General features: G+C 43.8%; 1 protein-coding gene across 1 annotated transcript in view; it reads left to right on the forward strand.

The window, feature by feature from the left end:
• RGS20 (regulator of G protein signaling 20) overlaps positions 1-16255 on the forward strand; it is a 77223-nt gene that overhangs the window by 44261 nt on the left and 16707 nt on the right. Inside the window, 1 exon segment of the mRNA XM_032610123.1 lies at positions 14977-15125. Within this exon segment, the coding sequence (XP_032466014.1) occupies positions 14977-15125 (149 nt within the window).

Genomic DNA, 16255 nt, shown 5'->3' on the forward strand with positions numbered 1-16255 from the left:
CTCCTCAGGTGCCCTCTCCTCAGAGACCCCCCCCCACTTTTCAGAGACACCCCGAGGCCCTGACTGTGACTGTCGTCCCCCCGTCATGCTCTAGGGTCTCAACCATTTCCCATCTTGGCAACACTTCTCGGACCCGGAGTTCTCCAACCTATTTGTTTTCATGGCTTGTGTCTGTTTCTCTCACTGGAACCCTTGGCAGAAACAGTCTAGTTCACCCCCATGGTCCAGCGCCTGCAGCGCTGATGCATACAGGGGGTGCTCAGTACACGTTTGTGATCAGTTCAACAGGAGAACACTTTGAAAACAAACGCAAGTCCTATTTTTAACCTCTTTACACTAGATTTATAACTGGGTTGCTCTTTACCTGAACCTCCTGAGAAGCCATCAAACAAAGACTTGGCATATTTTCACACATTTGGGAAACCATGAAATGGAGCAGCCAGGAAGGATGTTTAGAAGGGATCCCCTCTACCATTTCTCCTGATGTCTTGCTGACAGTATCCCAGGATGCTGGACAATACTAAAGTCCTTTGCAATAAGCGTGATTGTGCCTACTGGACACCAGATTTAGGCAAAGAACTGTGTAGGATTTCTGCATCAAACGGACACCACCTCAGTCATTATTTTTCTTTGAAAGCTTCCTCCTCATAATGCTTTCCAGTTCTGTGACACAAGGGTCAAAAACACTGGGACGACAAGGAAAACACCTTGCAGCGGAGGAAAATCACGAAAGAACACCTGAATAGGAGAGGGGGCAAGCAGGCATCTGGAGTCCGTCGTGCACGCTTCGAGTGGGAGGGCTTCCCGGGCCCGTGTTCACTACCCCGTGGTCGTTGTGAGGCTCATGCGGTCAGTGCCCTGGCCAGGGACAGGTATCCCGGTGGTTATAAGAGCGGGGTCCCCTCCCCTTCTTCCATTACCCTGTCTCCTGCTAGACTTTCCCAATTGCGTTTTTAGATTTCTTTAAAATGATGCCCTACAAATAGAAAAGCGTACATATGGTTTGGTACATTTTCACAAACCAAACACGCCTGCGTAACAAACGTCCTGTTCGCACTGTACGACAGCACGTTACCAGCTCCCCGAACTCCCTCCTCAAGGCAAGCACTCTTCTGACTTCCCAAAAGCAGAGAACAGCTTTGCCAGGGTCTCTATTCTCTGTAACTATATAGAGAGTATACAGGGTATCATTTTAACCTTGGCTACATCTGCACTCCAGCAAGCCACCTTCCACAACGGTTAGGTCCCTGAGCCATAGCACACAAGGAACTGCGAGAAGCAAACCATATTCCCGACTGGCTTCTGCCTGTGATGTTGGCAAGGTCTGTAACCCGATGACCCAGGCTGACAACCTGGCCGTCTCCATGCTTCAGAGCCCAAGCCAGAGCAGCACCAGGCAGCCTGTCCCTCTGTCCCTCAGCCTTCGCTTCTCAGCCGTCCAAAATGAAAATGTATTTCCCAAGCCAAAGCACATTCATCCAAAGGTCAACTTCCTCCCTGACAAGTCTTACCACCTACAATGATGCTTCAGAAGGCAGAGTGAAAAAGAAAAACCTCAGCGGGAGAAAGGACATCCTTGCACAATTTAACCCGTTTTCTAGTGACCCGGGGCAAGCAGAGGCAGGGTGATTGATACGGAGCCTTCCTTCCTAATCCAAGGCCCCGCGATGTGGACCCGGGCTGTGGCACGTGGAGAGAGAACAGGGGGCAACGAGAAGGACATCCAGGAGATAGATTTCCTCCGGTTTTGCTGTGAGTTGGAAGTTGAGGGTAACTTCAACTAGACAGATAGTAACGCTGCTCACCAAGGTAGAAGGCGGGAGAGGATGGGTGGGTTTGCCCGAGGAATGATAAGTTCCATCTTAGACATTAATTTTTCTATGTTGCAGATATTTTGTCCTGTTTTTTCTGTAATTTGCAATGATGGCTCAGAAATTCTTCTTAGAGAACCTATTCCTTGCTTTACTTTATTTCCTTGAAATACTAAAAAGCTAGCAGAAATTCTCACCCAAACCTGAGAATTCTCACTCTTTAGCGACTTGAAAATTGCCTGAAACAGCCCCACAGCAAAGATTTAATAAGTGTGCAGTTCTTCCGAAGGTGCCCTGGGCTAAGCGGTCATCGGGAAGGCAGCCACCTACAGTCTCCTTGAGAAACTCCCATGGCCTCCTGGGGTACGGAAAGCCCATGGTCAAGATTTCAATCACTACTTGGCAAAATACCCTGTAATTGTTGATTGGTATTAAGAGAGAACAAGTAAAAGCATGCATAATTTATTAATTTCCTTCCAATCATACTTTCTTATTATTTCTAATAATTCCCGAAGGCAGTTGTAAAAGTTGAGTCGTACAGTATGTTCATTTAGTAACAACAGAAGAAAAAGACATTACTGTCATAGTCTTAAAACCTTTGGTGGTTCAAGTTACAAACTTGGCGACAGCGAGATCAACAAAATAGTAAAGATTTCCATTCAAAGTCACTTAAAAACAGATGGTCACATACGTCAGTAGTTTTTTAAAAGCTCAGGACATGTGTAAGCATCCATCTGGGAGTAATCATAATTCTAAAAAGTCTATTGTTATTATTAGGCTTTCGGTTGACTTCCCTTACTAGAACAGTGAACCAGCTATTTCTCAAAATAGTCCCGAAATTACTCAGACAATAAAACCAAAAGAGAAAATTTTGAGAACTCATAGTTTTGCACAGCGGAAGAGTTAAGCTCTCTCCCTCTAAAACCCACTATAGCTACTACCAGTTGTTAGCTCTCTGTGTCGTGTGACGTGGGAGACACGGCTTTGATTTGATGTTTGGTCTACCTGTGCTGAAGTTAATGCAGGTAATTCCAGCTCGTCCTTAATACTTCCCGAGCCAGAGTGAGTTGGAGTTCTTCTGGTGACGAGTGTGCCACGGGATAAGCTGCCGGCATTCTCAAACTTAAAACCCGTTGATTGCAAGATCCCAGAAACGGTAGAAACATTGCCATTGACTGGATTCGTTTCGTTTCGTTTCCCAGCTGCTAATAACAGGTGGGAGTCTAGAGCAGGCGGAGGGCCTGTTTGTGACTTAATTGGCTTCCGGTGGTCGGTGTTTATGCCTGGAGCCTGGGATTCAGAGAAAGATGTATTCACCTGTGGCTGTTTTGGGGGCAGGTGGCTAAACCCAGGGAGAGTTCAGCAGTGAAATCCCTGCTGCTGTCGGTTGGTCTGTTTTTCAAACTCCATTGTGTAGATTCTTTTTTAATTTTATTGAAGTAGAGTTGATTTACGATGCTGTGTTAATTTCTGCTGTACAGCAAAGTGATTCAGTTATACAGATATATATTCTTTTTCATATTCTTTTCCATTATGGTTTATCAGAGGATATTGAATAGAGTTCTCTGTGCTCTACAGTAGGACCTTGTTGTTCATCCATTGTGTAGATTCTTTTTTTTTGGCCATGCCGTGCAGCATGTGGGATCTTAGTTCCCTGACCAGGGATTGAACCCGCACCCCCTGCATTGGAAGCATGGAGTCTTACCCACTGGACCGCCAGGGAAGTCCCCATTGTGTAGATTCTTTTTTTTTTTGCGGTACGCGGGCCTCTCACTGCTGTGGCCTCTCCTGTTGCAGATCACAGGCTCCGACGCGCAGGCTCAGCGGCCATGGCTCACGGGCCCAGCCGCTCTGCGGCATGTGGGATCTTCCCGGACCGGGTCACGAACCCGCGTCCCCTGCATCGGCAGGCGGACTCTCAACCACTGCGCCACCAGGGAAGCCCCCATTGTGTAGATTCTTGAATGAAAGAGAATCAACAGCCAAAAAAGACTCCCTGTCGGATTAATCAGCCTCAAAGCCCCTCATCCTCAGAAATAGCTCCCATCTGGGTTCTGGAAGCCTCGCGCTCAGCACACCAGATTGGCCCTCCTCCCTCACGAACAAGTCCCTTTTAACAGTCCCTTCCCCAGCCTGTGCCCTGGATTTCTTCCAGTCCTACCAGGGGTGAGGAGCTTGGGCTGAGAGGGACCTGGATCATAGCTTCCTCCAACCCCACCCCCGGGGTGAGCACCAGACCCCAAGGAGAACCTGCAGGAGGCCCACCCGACCCTCCACCATGTCACCACCACCACCGAGCACACCCTGGATGTGCTCGCCCTGCAGGCAGGGTCAGTGCAGAGCCTCTAACTAACGTGAATCTGTGAAACATCATCTTTTGCATCCAGAGGGGAAGTATGTTAGAAAAAGCTTCCCTAGGCTGGGAAAACTTAGAAGGTAGAAAGACCAAAAGGAGGCTAAAATTAGGAGCAAATGGGGCCAAATGCTCAGAAACATGACTGCAGAGAACAAGGAAGTGAGAGTGTCTCTGGAGGATGCTGTGCAGAGGATGTTCCTGGAAGAGCGTTCGTTCTTTTGATGCACGTTGGTACCAGTCAAGGGAAGCTCAGAAAACAGCAAAAGAAACATGAACAGACGTGGCTCCGGAGGAAAGGAGCTTTGTTCCTAATACAGGGCAGCAACAAAGACCCGGTCGTTCGAACAGGCTCCAGAATATATCGGGAGGGGTCTTTACAGGGCGAGACTGAAGAAATAAGGTAAAACGACCGCCCTAGCACGGTGCCGTGAGAGGAGGTTGGATACTTGAGGTCCAGGAGGGAGATTCTCCTTCATTTACTAGATAGTAAACTTTTCTAAAGAGAGACTTCTTATCAACTCTTGGATTACCCTGAAGTAATGTTTGTGTAGGAAAAGGCAGAATAAAAACTTGATTCTCTGTCCTTATTTACCAGGTTTCAAAACCAGTTGGTTCCCTAACATTTTCTAAAAGCAACAGTGAGTGTTTTAGTATCACTATGAAATCACGGATGTACATACATATGATGTTTCAGTTCACTGCAGTTAATATTTGTATTGATACTTAAACTTTCTCATACTTGGCAGGGGGCAGCCTTGTTTATATTTGCTCATGGCTCTGAAGTTTAGCATTTTTACATAATCAAATCTGCCAATCTTTTGTGGTCTCTGGGGGGAACAGTAGTTACATTATGATACATCTAGGCATCTAAACTATGAGATATTAGCCAACTATTGAATGAATGAGATGGAGCTACGTGTACTCTCCAGGAAGATTTCTGAGACATTTTTAAAGTAAAAAATATACAGCACAGAGTCACACATAGCATCCAAGGCCATTTAGATAAACATACTAAAACTATGTTTTAAACTAAAGTTAATTACACGTTCTTAATTTCATAGAAGTGGTCCTGGAAAGAATCACATCAAACCTTAAAGCTGGTTATTTCTGGGGGTGGGAAGAGGATTGGAAAGTTCAGAGGAGCTGTGATTTCTCTGTGTACCTCTGTGTTCCGGATAGAAGCCTAGTTGAATGTTCACCAGCATGTATTCATGTTTTGTTGGGGATTTTTGTTTGTTTTTTAAAAATTAGTTTTATTATTTTCAAGCTCAGGTTTAAATTAATATTTTGCCTTTGATGAAATCTTATACCTGCAATTTCATTTGCAAATGGTTTCTGCGTTTTGGGCCAAAAGAAATGAAAAAACTGATTGGAATGTCTAAAGACCTAAGTGCATGTCAACATTTCTAAAAATATATTAAGTGAAGTAAGTTAGACAAATATCATATGATATCACTTATATGTGGAATCTAAAAAAAAGTGATACAAATGAACTTATTTACAAAATAGAAATAGACTCACAGACGTGGAAAACAAACTTATGGTTACCAGGGTGAGATAAATTAGGAGTTTGGGATCAACATATACACACTACTATATATAAAATAGATAACCAACAAGGACCTACTGTATAGCACAGGGAGCTCTAGTCAATATCTTGTAATACCTATAATGGAAAAGAATCTGAAATATATATATATCTGAATGACTTTGCTGTACACTTGAAACTAACACAACATTGTAAATTAACTATACTTCAGTTTTTAAAAATGGTTTAAATTTTTTTTTAAGTAAAAGATAAAAAAATAAAAATATGTGCAGTCTCAAGGGAAACAGCATAATGCATTGGAGAGAAAGAATGACTCTGTGTGTGTGTTTGTGAATTCTAATCCCACATATGCTATCAACTAGCCATGTGTCTGTGGACAAGTCACTTTAGCTCCTTTGGCCTAAAAATTAAATAGATTAGATCATGTTCAGGTAAAAGTAAGCATCTTAACTGGAACTATTATCACATTAGTGTATTTTAAAATGCACGTGTCTGCACTGAGCTATCAAATTTCTGAAAGAGTCCCTTGGACTGACAGGCTGGTACGAAGAAAGAGCATTGGCTGAGGGCTCGGTGACCTGGGCTACAGGTCATCTGTGTCACCTCAGGGGGTGAGTTAAGCCTCTTTAAGCCTTGGTTTCTTTACTGAAAAGAGGAATTAATAACTGTCTTTCCTGGCTAACGAAATTGTGGGAAGGAAGAAATTAGGTGATACGTATAAAAGTCTCCTGTAATCTGTAAAACCCCACAAAAATACGGGCATTATTCTCTTAATTAGCCTTGAATGCCGCTCAACCAATCAGACCTTTCAGGTGGGATGTTAATGGAACGACTTTTTCTATATATGGTACAGTAAAGCTCTTCAGCACAGCAGAAGTACAGTCATTATTTTATATGAGGTATGATGTCAAACAAAGCATCTGTTTTTGTTTGAAGTGTTCCTTCATTCAGCCAGCCTCTTCTTACCATCCACTCTTCTAAGCACAGAGGTTCCAGCCCTTCTGTGCTCCTTCAGTGTGATGACTGAACCCACCCATAGAAGGGATAAGAGAATCCCTCAAGATGGTATTAGACTCTGCTTTTCTACCCGTTTTCATTTCTCGCATAAATGGACAAATAATCTGGGTATACCCAAACACAATAGAAACAAATCATTACTCGAGAAGCAAAGCATTTGGGTCGTGCCTTTGTCTTTTCTGAGACACTTAAGTTGGAGAAACCTAATTCACACCAGTGTGGGCAGTAGACCACGTGTCCTAATGTGAAAAGAACCTCAGTGCTTTGTCAGGTGAAAAAGAGAGGCACGGGGTGGTGTGTATACTATGCTCCCATTTTCTTAAAAGTGTATAAATGTGTGTAGCTATCTGGAAGGACGTACAAAAAACAGATAATGATGTTTTCCTTTAGGAGTTTTCATAGCAAATCCTTCAGTATTGTCTGGTTTTTCCTACCATGGGCGTGTGTTATTTTCATTTTTAAAATGACTTTTAATATAACATCATTAGTAAAGTGTCACCTTGTTTCATCAGCTCAGCTCTAGATTAAAGACGCGAATGGGGATGATTCATTCTGGAAAGAAGCATTAAAATGGCTTCACAGGAGCACCTGACTATGTTAGACATTGTCGTGGGTTAAATTGTATCCCCCACAAAATATGTTGAAGTCTAATATGGCTGAATGTTCGTGTCCCCCAGCAACAAAATTCATAGGTTGAAATCCTAACCCCTAAAGATGATGGTAATAGTCGGTGGAGCCCTTGGGATCCCTCATGAGTGGGATGAATGCTCTCATAAAAGAGGCTCCAGAGAGATCCCTAGTCCCCTTCTCCTTGTGAGGACAGAGCAGGAAGGTGCCAGCTCTGAACCACCAGGAAGAGTGCCCTCGCCAGATTGTGACCTGCTGGCTCCCTGATCTCAGACTTCCAGCCTCCAGAACTGTGAGAAGTAAATATCTATTGTTGATAAGCCCCGAGTCTGTGGTCTTCTGTTATGGCAGCCCGAACGGACTAAGACAGAGTCCTAACCCTGGTACTTGTAAATGTGGCCTTATTTGGAAGAAAGGCTTTTGCAGATGTAATCAAGTGAAGATGAGGTCATTCTGGATTAGGATGTCTTTATAAAGAGAGAGAGCTTGGGACACACAGTGGAATTTCTCCTCTCAAATTTCCTTATGTTCTGGCTTAACTATTTCAGAGCCCATCATGTCCTACTGATGATAAGATTATGTTTCTAAAGGTCGTTGAGGGTGGTTTTGAATGTATGTCCTTTAAGATTCTTGTTTCTCCTTCATCAGGATCTTGTCTATGATTCTACACCTCATGGAACATGGACTCAGGTCCCAGGCCCTTCTAAGAGATAAGATTTTTTTCACACAATACTTGATGTTTCATCATATTCCCAATGCGTAATTCAAAAATGGCTATTTTTAGAATTTGGAAACCATAATGAAAATAAATAGCTATTCGTGGAATCCAACCAGCAAGTTCAAGCTTACCAGAAAATAAGAAATAACTTTTCTGAGCTAATCATGGTCTGGTTAAAATTTTTTCTAACTAGTTACTGCTTTCAACTCCAAATTACCAGAAGATTGTGATCAAGATTAAGAATTTACCTTGGGGAAATTCCCTGGTGGCGCAGTGGTTAAGAATCCACCTACCAATGCAGGGGACATGGGTTCGAGCCCTAGTCTGGAAGATCCCACATGCCACGGAGCAGCTAAGCCCGTGCGCCACAACTCCTGAGCCTGTGCTCTAGAGCCCGCGAGCCACAACTACTGAGCCCATGCACCGCAACTACTGAAGCCTGCACGCCTAGAGCCCGTGCTCCACAAGAAGAGAAGCCACCACAGTGAGAAGCCACCACACCACAACGAAGACCCAGTGCAGCCAAAAAAAAAAAAAAAAAAAGAATTTACCTTATTTACCTTGGCTTTTGCTTGAACTTTGAAAGAGTTCTCTTGAATGCTGGGTTCCTAGGACTGGAAAAGCAATGAGTGAGTAGGATTATCTCTTAGCTAAGATCCGAATAGTTAATAAACTGCCAACCTGTTCTTCCCATTTCCTCAGGCTGCCATAAATTATAGAAAATGTTTCTGAGGTCACTGACATTGGTTTTACATTCATCTAACTTTTGAGCCTTGGGATCCTCAAGCAAAGGCAGCCAGTTACTGGGGCCTCGTGTATGTGGCACGCTTGGGTCATCCCAACAGACACTGAAATGAAGGCCAGCAGTCTGTGCCAGACACACACCAGGGGAAGAATAGAACAGCAACATCAAAGGAGCACTGATCCCATGTTCCTTAGAAAAAGCAAATGGAAATGAAATGTGTGTGGAGTTCTCCCACACATATGATGGAGGCGAAGAAAAAGATGCAAGCTAGTTTGGCTAATCAGACCACATATCAACGTCTGAAAGGATGAACCGAACTAACATAATTGACAATGGCATATTTTTTAAATCTTGTAAATAGGCAGCATTCATTTAATATATGTTGTTAGTCTTCATATTAACTAGCTATGACATTTTAAAAAGTAATTCTCAGACATATGTATATGTATAACTGATTCACTTTGTTATAAAGCAGAAACTAACACACCACTGTAAAACAATTACACTCCAATAAAGATGCTAAAAAAAATTAATTCTCTACAAATATTTAGTGACACTAAATATGCAACTCTCCCATAAGCAACAACCTATTTGCATTTTGAACAAGCCTGCTGTAATTTAAAGCATCTCGATCTGACAATTAAGATGACTAATAATGAAAAGTTCCAGTAAATTTGAAAACTAGATGAAAGGGATGGATTTTTTTCAGGAAATGAAAAATACCATATTGACTCGAAGCCAGGAAGAAACTATGAAAAGAACAGAAATCAAAGAGTAAATTGAAAACATCGTCAGCAAGCCACGCCTGAAAGGTTCTAGTCATTTTACCGGCAGATTCTACATGTCTTCAGGGAAAAAATAATTCTCTTAGCAAAAAACAGAGATAAATAGATTTTAAAACTCCCTAAAAAATATTACCAAATCAATTTCAGCAGTATAATAAAAGAATAACCATCTTTTAGACCCAACAAGAGTTTACTTAGTAAGGTAAGTGTGATTCAACATTAAGAAATGCATTTGGAAAAAAAAAGAAAAAAAAGAAATGCATTTGGGGGGCTTCCCTGGTGGCACAGTGGTTAACAATCCGCCTGCCAACACAGGGGTCACGGGTTAGAGCCCTGGTCCAGGAAGATCCCACATGCCACGAAGCAACTAAGCCCGTGCACCACAACTACTGAGCCTACACTCTAGAGCCCGTGTGCCACAACTACTGAAGCCCGCGCGCCTAGAGCCCGTGCTCCGTAACAAGAGAAGCCACCGCAATGAGAAGCCTGTGCACTGCAACAAAGAGTAGCCCCCGCTCGCCGCAACTAGAGAAAGCCCGCGTGCAGCAACGGAGACCCAATGCAGCCTAATTAATTAATTAATTAATTTAATTAAAAAGAAAAAAAGAAATGCATTTGGGGCTCGCCTGGCGGTCCAGTGGTCAGGTCTCTGTGCTTCCACTGCAGGGGGCTCAGGTTCGATGCCTGGTCAGGGAACTAAGATCCCACATGCCACCCAGCGCGGCCAAAAAAAAAAAAAAGATGCATTAATGTGATTCATTTCATTAACTATTCAAAGGAGGAAATTCATATGATCATCTCAAAAGATCTTTTTTTAATGCGATAGAATTTGACATTTTGGAAACTTCATTAAGGAAAATTTTCAAACATACATAAATGTAGTGAGGCTAGTATAACAAATGCCATGGTCAATGACACAACTTCAACAATTATCAACATTTTGCTTATCTTTATCATGTTTTATTAACATTTTTAGCTTCCGCTCAGGCTGTCATATTTCACGACTGCTCAACAGGGCCTGGGTATCACGACCACTCCTGCCACTGAACATTCCAACAGCTAGTTACTGAGTGAAAACCACGCCTATTAATTTAGAATTTTGAGGAACTGAGAGATGATAGCTTGTTTGTAAATTTTATAGGAATGGCATATGTTTCTGTGTACTTGTGTATTTAAAGCTTTAAATGATTTAAGTTGTCAGAATTACTGAACCATGTATAAGAATTCCAAGAAACCATACAAGAAACTGTAATTACCTTCAGAGGAAAAATTAAATAGATTCTGAGACCAAGTTGAGACTCTACAAAGATGAACTGAGACATAGAACCCTGAGAAAAGAAATGAGGGATTATAAATTAGGAAAATGGTTAACATCCCAGGACTAATCCAATACAAATGCCAAAAGAACATAACCAGCAAGCATTAGTCAATGTGGAAGAAGACACTGGAGAAACACGTTACAAACTGTAAACTGTAAACCTTTTAACACAGTCTCAGCAACATACACCTCTCATTTTGTCTGATGAAAGACTTTCACGTTCAAAACAAGACGATGAGATATAGATATATAACCTTTCCAGCAACTATCAAAAAGGTATAAGTCCATCAGTGCGTGAGTGGATAAGGAAATTGTGGCACATCTATACGATGGAATACTGCTCAGAAATACAAAGGAATGAACAATACAACAATCACAAAATAACTATGTTGAATGAAGAAAGCCAGATAAAAACGAGTAGATGTCGTATGATTCCATTTATATAAAATTCTAGTAAATGCAAATTAATATATAGTAAGAAAAAGCAGATCAGTGACTGGGGCCGGCAGGTACAAGAGGGAGGGATCCCAAGTGATGTGAAGAAACTCTCGAGCTTGACGATGTGGTCTTGACTGTGGTCGTGGTGTCACAAGTATATACATGTCAAAACATCAATAAACATGTGCCATTTATTGCATGTCTGTTAGACCTCAATAAAGCTGTTTTCAAAAGTGTATAAGAACAGGGCTTCCCTGGTGGCGCAGCGGTTGAGAGTCCGCCTGCCGATGCAGGGGACGCGGGTTCGTGCCCCGGTCCGGGAAGATCCCACATGCCGCGGAGTGGCTGGGCCCGTGAGCCATGGCCACTGAGCCTGCGCGTCCAGAGCCTGTGCTTCACAACGGGAGAGGCCACAACAGGGAGAGGCCCGCGTACCGCAAAAAAAAAGAAAAGTGTATAAGAACAGACTTTGATGAGATTTGCCTCTGCTTTCTCAAGGCTATACTCAGTCATGAGCAATCTTGTGAAGTTCTCTAAGAGTTTACTCACTAAATCAAGATTCTTCCAGGCAAGCTGGCAGTCTTTATTCCCAGGTTCTGCATCCGTGGATTCAAACAACCTCAGATCAAAAATACTGGGAAAAACTCCAGAAAGTTCCAAAAATCAAAACTTGAATTTTGCCTTGCACTGGCAACTAATCGCATGGCCTTTACATTGTATTAGGTATTACAGGTAATCTAGAGATCATTTAAAGTGTCCAGGAGGATGTGCACAGGTTATGTGCAAATACCACATCATTTTATGTAAGGGACTTGAGCATCTGTGAACTTGGTATCCTGGGGGTCCTGGAACCAGTCCCCCATGGGTGTTGAGGGACAACTGTATTTACAAAGAAATAGGTGTGTACGAACAGATAAAATATGTTAACTATTAAGATAGGCTGGTACAACTTATTTTATACCGTGTAAAAGCAATATAAGAAAACTTGCTTAACTTGGTAAAGTTACCTTCTCCCAGAAACCTCCGACACACATCACACATACAGGGAAAATACTGTCAGTCTTCTCATTAAAGTCATGAAGAAAACAAAAGTGCCTGACAGTATTTCTACTTTTCAATATTTACTGAACTTCCTGGCCAGTGAAGTAAGACCAAGGAGAGGAAAGAGGTATATACCTTGGAAAGGGACAGAAAGTAAAGTGTGATTATTTATAGACAGTATCTAACTAGGAAACAAGAGATTCTAACAAGAGAATTAACAGGAAGACTCGTAAAACTAAGAGAAGTCAATAGGTCAGGTAGAGTGTCATTAGCCTTCCTAGACTCTGAAGTAACTATTTAGAAACATGGGGCCGGCGGGGGGGGGGGGGGGAATATTTACAACAGCAGCAAAAATTGACCTCTAAAACATTCAGGGAAAAAAAGTATCAAAAATATGCAGAACCTGTTTGAGGACAACTCTTGAACTGTACATAAGACAGGGTTTAAATGAATAGCTATTTCATGACCGACTGTGGAGACCCAGTCTCGCAAAGACGTTGAAACCCACTGACATGACCACGTCACAATCCTTCCTTCTTTTGAGAAGCAATAGGGATTTTGTTTTTAACGAGGCAAGGTGCATCAGCATCTCAGAAAATAAGTTACCTGGAGCATCTTTGGCTGAAAGCATCTTTGTTTGAAGACTGTGCTGGCATGTCCTTGCCTCTCCGTGTCCTGAATGAAGTGAAACCATTGTCAGTCTCTGGCTCCACTGAAATGCCACGGATGCGGTGAGAACGTGATGCCAGAGGAGCCCAGCTCCTCCCCCAGGGCCATTCAAAGGGGTCCACTCAGGAGGCTGGACCACCCAGGCTGGGCGCTGTGGACGGTGTTGTAAGCATTGTTCTGGCTGTGGAGGAAGGGACAGTAAATCCCTCTGATGGGTCTCTCGTTCTGTCTTGGAACTTACATCCCAGGATGATTAAAAGACAAGGGCCAATCCTGAGTAGTAGTTACGGTCCAAGCTCCTGTGCTCAGCGCAGGACAGGCCAATAAATCAAGAGACGGGCTGGTGAGGCAGGGAACAACTTCGGAGAGCCAGCAGACCAAGAAGCTGGTGGACTAAGGTCTCAAAGAACCATCTTCCGCAAATCAGAGTTCAGGCTTCTTTTATACTCAAAGGGGAGGGAGTAAAGTCGAGCACTTCCTGGTTCTAGCCCGCCTCCGGACGGGGCTGTGTGAGTTTCTTTTTGCCTGCAGCCATCCACAGGTGGGCCTGGTCAGGATGTTTCTTGTGAGCTAAACAAGGGTATTTTAGCTTAACGCTCATTACCTGGGAGGCAGGATTCTCAGAGATGGGCTGTTATGTATCATTTAAGCTTATAGGCAACATCCCTTTAGTGATGAACTTGTAATAGAGCAATGGTTCTTCCCTATTACACAGTCATCCCTGATAGGTACTGAAACAGATGTCATTTCTCGCAAATATCTCGTAAATCCAGTGTGATCCTAATCAGATTCCCACATGGTATTGATGAGCTGATCCCAAAATTCCACTGGAACACAAACAGGCAAGAATAGCCAAAAAGGTTTTTTGGTTTTAATTCATTTTTTCCCCCTGGCTGTGCCATGGCAGCTTGTGGGATCTCAGTTCTCCGGCCAGGAATTGAACCTGGGCTACAGCAGTGAAAGCCCAGAATCCTAACCACTAGGCCACCAGGGAACTCCCTGGTTTTAATTCATGAAGAGAATTTAACTTACCCAATATGAACATACAATAAAAGTGTGATAATTAAAGTCCAACAGCATATAAAGATAAGTAATAGTAGGAATAGATAAATCTAATGTTGGAATAGAATATCAAATTCAGAATTTGATTCCAAGGATCTATTTAAGGTTCTCTAACACAGATTGGATTTTTTTTTTTTTTACCCTACCAACAACTCAAACCATTGTATCAGAAATTAAAACGGACACAGCAATTTCTCGTTTCTTATGCTGCGTTTATATTTCTCTCCTTCAACCATTCCTGCAGTTCTCAGGCAAGGCGAGGGATGAAGCGGTTTCCGACCGCGCAATGCCCAGGGAGGAAGGCCAGGGCACCGTCCCTGCAGGTGGCAGGATGGGTGTGGGTCACTGTCCTGAGCAGGGCTCGCGTCCTGGGCACCCCTGAGCAGAACTGCACACGGGCGCGGCTCCAAGGGCTTTGCAGCTGCGATCCAGCTGCCCCTGTAACTGCCCCCGTAACTGCCCCCGTCCTCACGATGGTCCAGCAGGGGCCGGGGTGGGGGGGACTCGAGCTCTGAAACGCACCTGTGGTAGGTCCTCACCACGATGTCTGAGGGATGTGATGCCAGTGTCTGTCTCCTTGACGCAACTGTGAGCGCCTTAGCACAGGGAGCCCCCATTTGTGGTTTCAGTCCTAAAATTTATCACAGTGCTTCCAGACAGGGAATAAATGTTTGGTCAATGAACGGATTGTAAGCACCAAATTTTACCAGAATTAGCAGAAATGATCTGGAGAGAGTCACGCTGCATCTTCTCAATGATCCAAACGACAACGGAATCGGAATCTCCAGCTTATGTGGTGCTAAGTCTGCCCCCGCCCCCCTTTCACTTTCCCTGTTGCAGCCGATGGGATCAGAACGCGTGGAGATGCGAAAGCGGCAGGTGTGCGCCGCCCAGGGGCCCGCAGCCTCCGCCCCAGGCCCGCGCGGAGTGGGGAACCGGGGGCCCAACGCTTGCTGCTTCTGCTGGTGCTGCTGCTGTAGCTGCTCTTGGTAAGGTTTGCGGCTTTTCATGATCGCGCTCCCGGTAGGAGAACGGTACCCTGAATGGTGCCAGTTTGCGATGAATGCAGTAAGTGCTTTTAAGCAACTGCTATATGCCTGCCTCTGATGTGGGTTCTGTAAAGGACGACAACAAAAACAAACAAACAAACCCAAGAGGAGGCTGCATCCTAGCTCCGGAGAGACCTATGCAAATCCCTGAAATCAGGCTAACTAATGTATATCTAAAGAACAACCTAAGGCAGCTGACGATTGAATATTAATATCTGGGCAGAAAGGAGTGAACTCAAGGCCCTCCAGTCGGTAACAAAGGCTTCATGGAGGACTTAGAATTTAATCTGGGTCTTCAGGTCTAGCGTTATGAAGGAGAATGAGCCTGCAGTTTATATTCCGCTGCTTCTGTTTTATTAATATTGTTTTTGAATAAAGAAAAATGTCAAAAACGAAGCTTGACAGAGAGAGGAAAATCTAAAAATATAGACTCACTTACTAGTAGTGGAAGATACACAATCACTGCTTTAAAAAAAGAGATACAACTTGAGCGTTTGAGTCAGTGTTGAAGATCTGGAGAAACGGGGCTGATTTACACCCAGAAATCACAGGAACGTTAGGTTGCATTTCGGAAATCTTGGATATGAAACGTGCTTCGTGACAGCCAAACGTGTGCGTAGCTTTAGGCAATTCAATGATTGTAAATTTATTTGGGCTTGACTGTAAGTTAGACCAGACCTCACTATCCCGTGGAGAAGAAGGAAAACTGTGATTGATCAGGGAAGTAGAACCATTAGAACTGGGGGTGGGCGGGCTGCAGGCTGAAGGTGAAAAGTCCAGGACGGTTTGGGCTGTTCCTGCTTGCCTCGGGCTGGTGTTAATTTCCATAAAGTTCCAGGCCGGTGCCTCTGAGGATGGATGTTACCCTGATGCTGGGAGGTCTGTCCATTCGGGACGGAACCGCAGACTCAAGTGGGAATATGGGGGGGGAGTGGCTGACCAGAACCTAGCAGCCCAGAGTTTAAAGTGAGCCTTCATCCCTGACAAGGGGTCTAGAGGACCCGGCAGGAGACGGGAGGAGAGGGCGCGTTGGCACCTCTGACGCACCGAGGTGTCCAGGACCCCCGGTA

This window comes from Phocoena sinus, chromosome 17 (genome assembly GCF_008692025.1).
Source record: "Phocoena sinus isolate mPhoSin1 chromosome 17, mPhoSin1.pri, whole genome shotgun sequence".
Classification (NCBI taxonomy): domain Eukaryota; kingdom Metazoa; phylum Chordata; class Mammalia; order Artiodactyla; family Phocoenidae; genus Phocoena; species Phocoena sinus.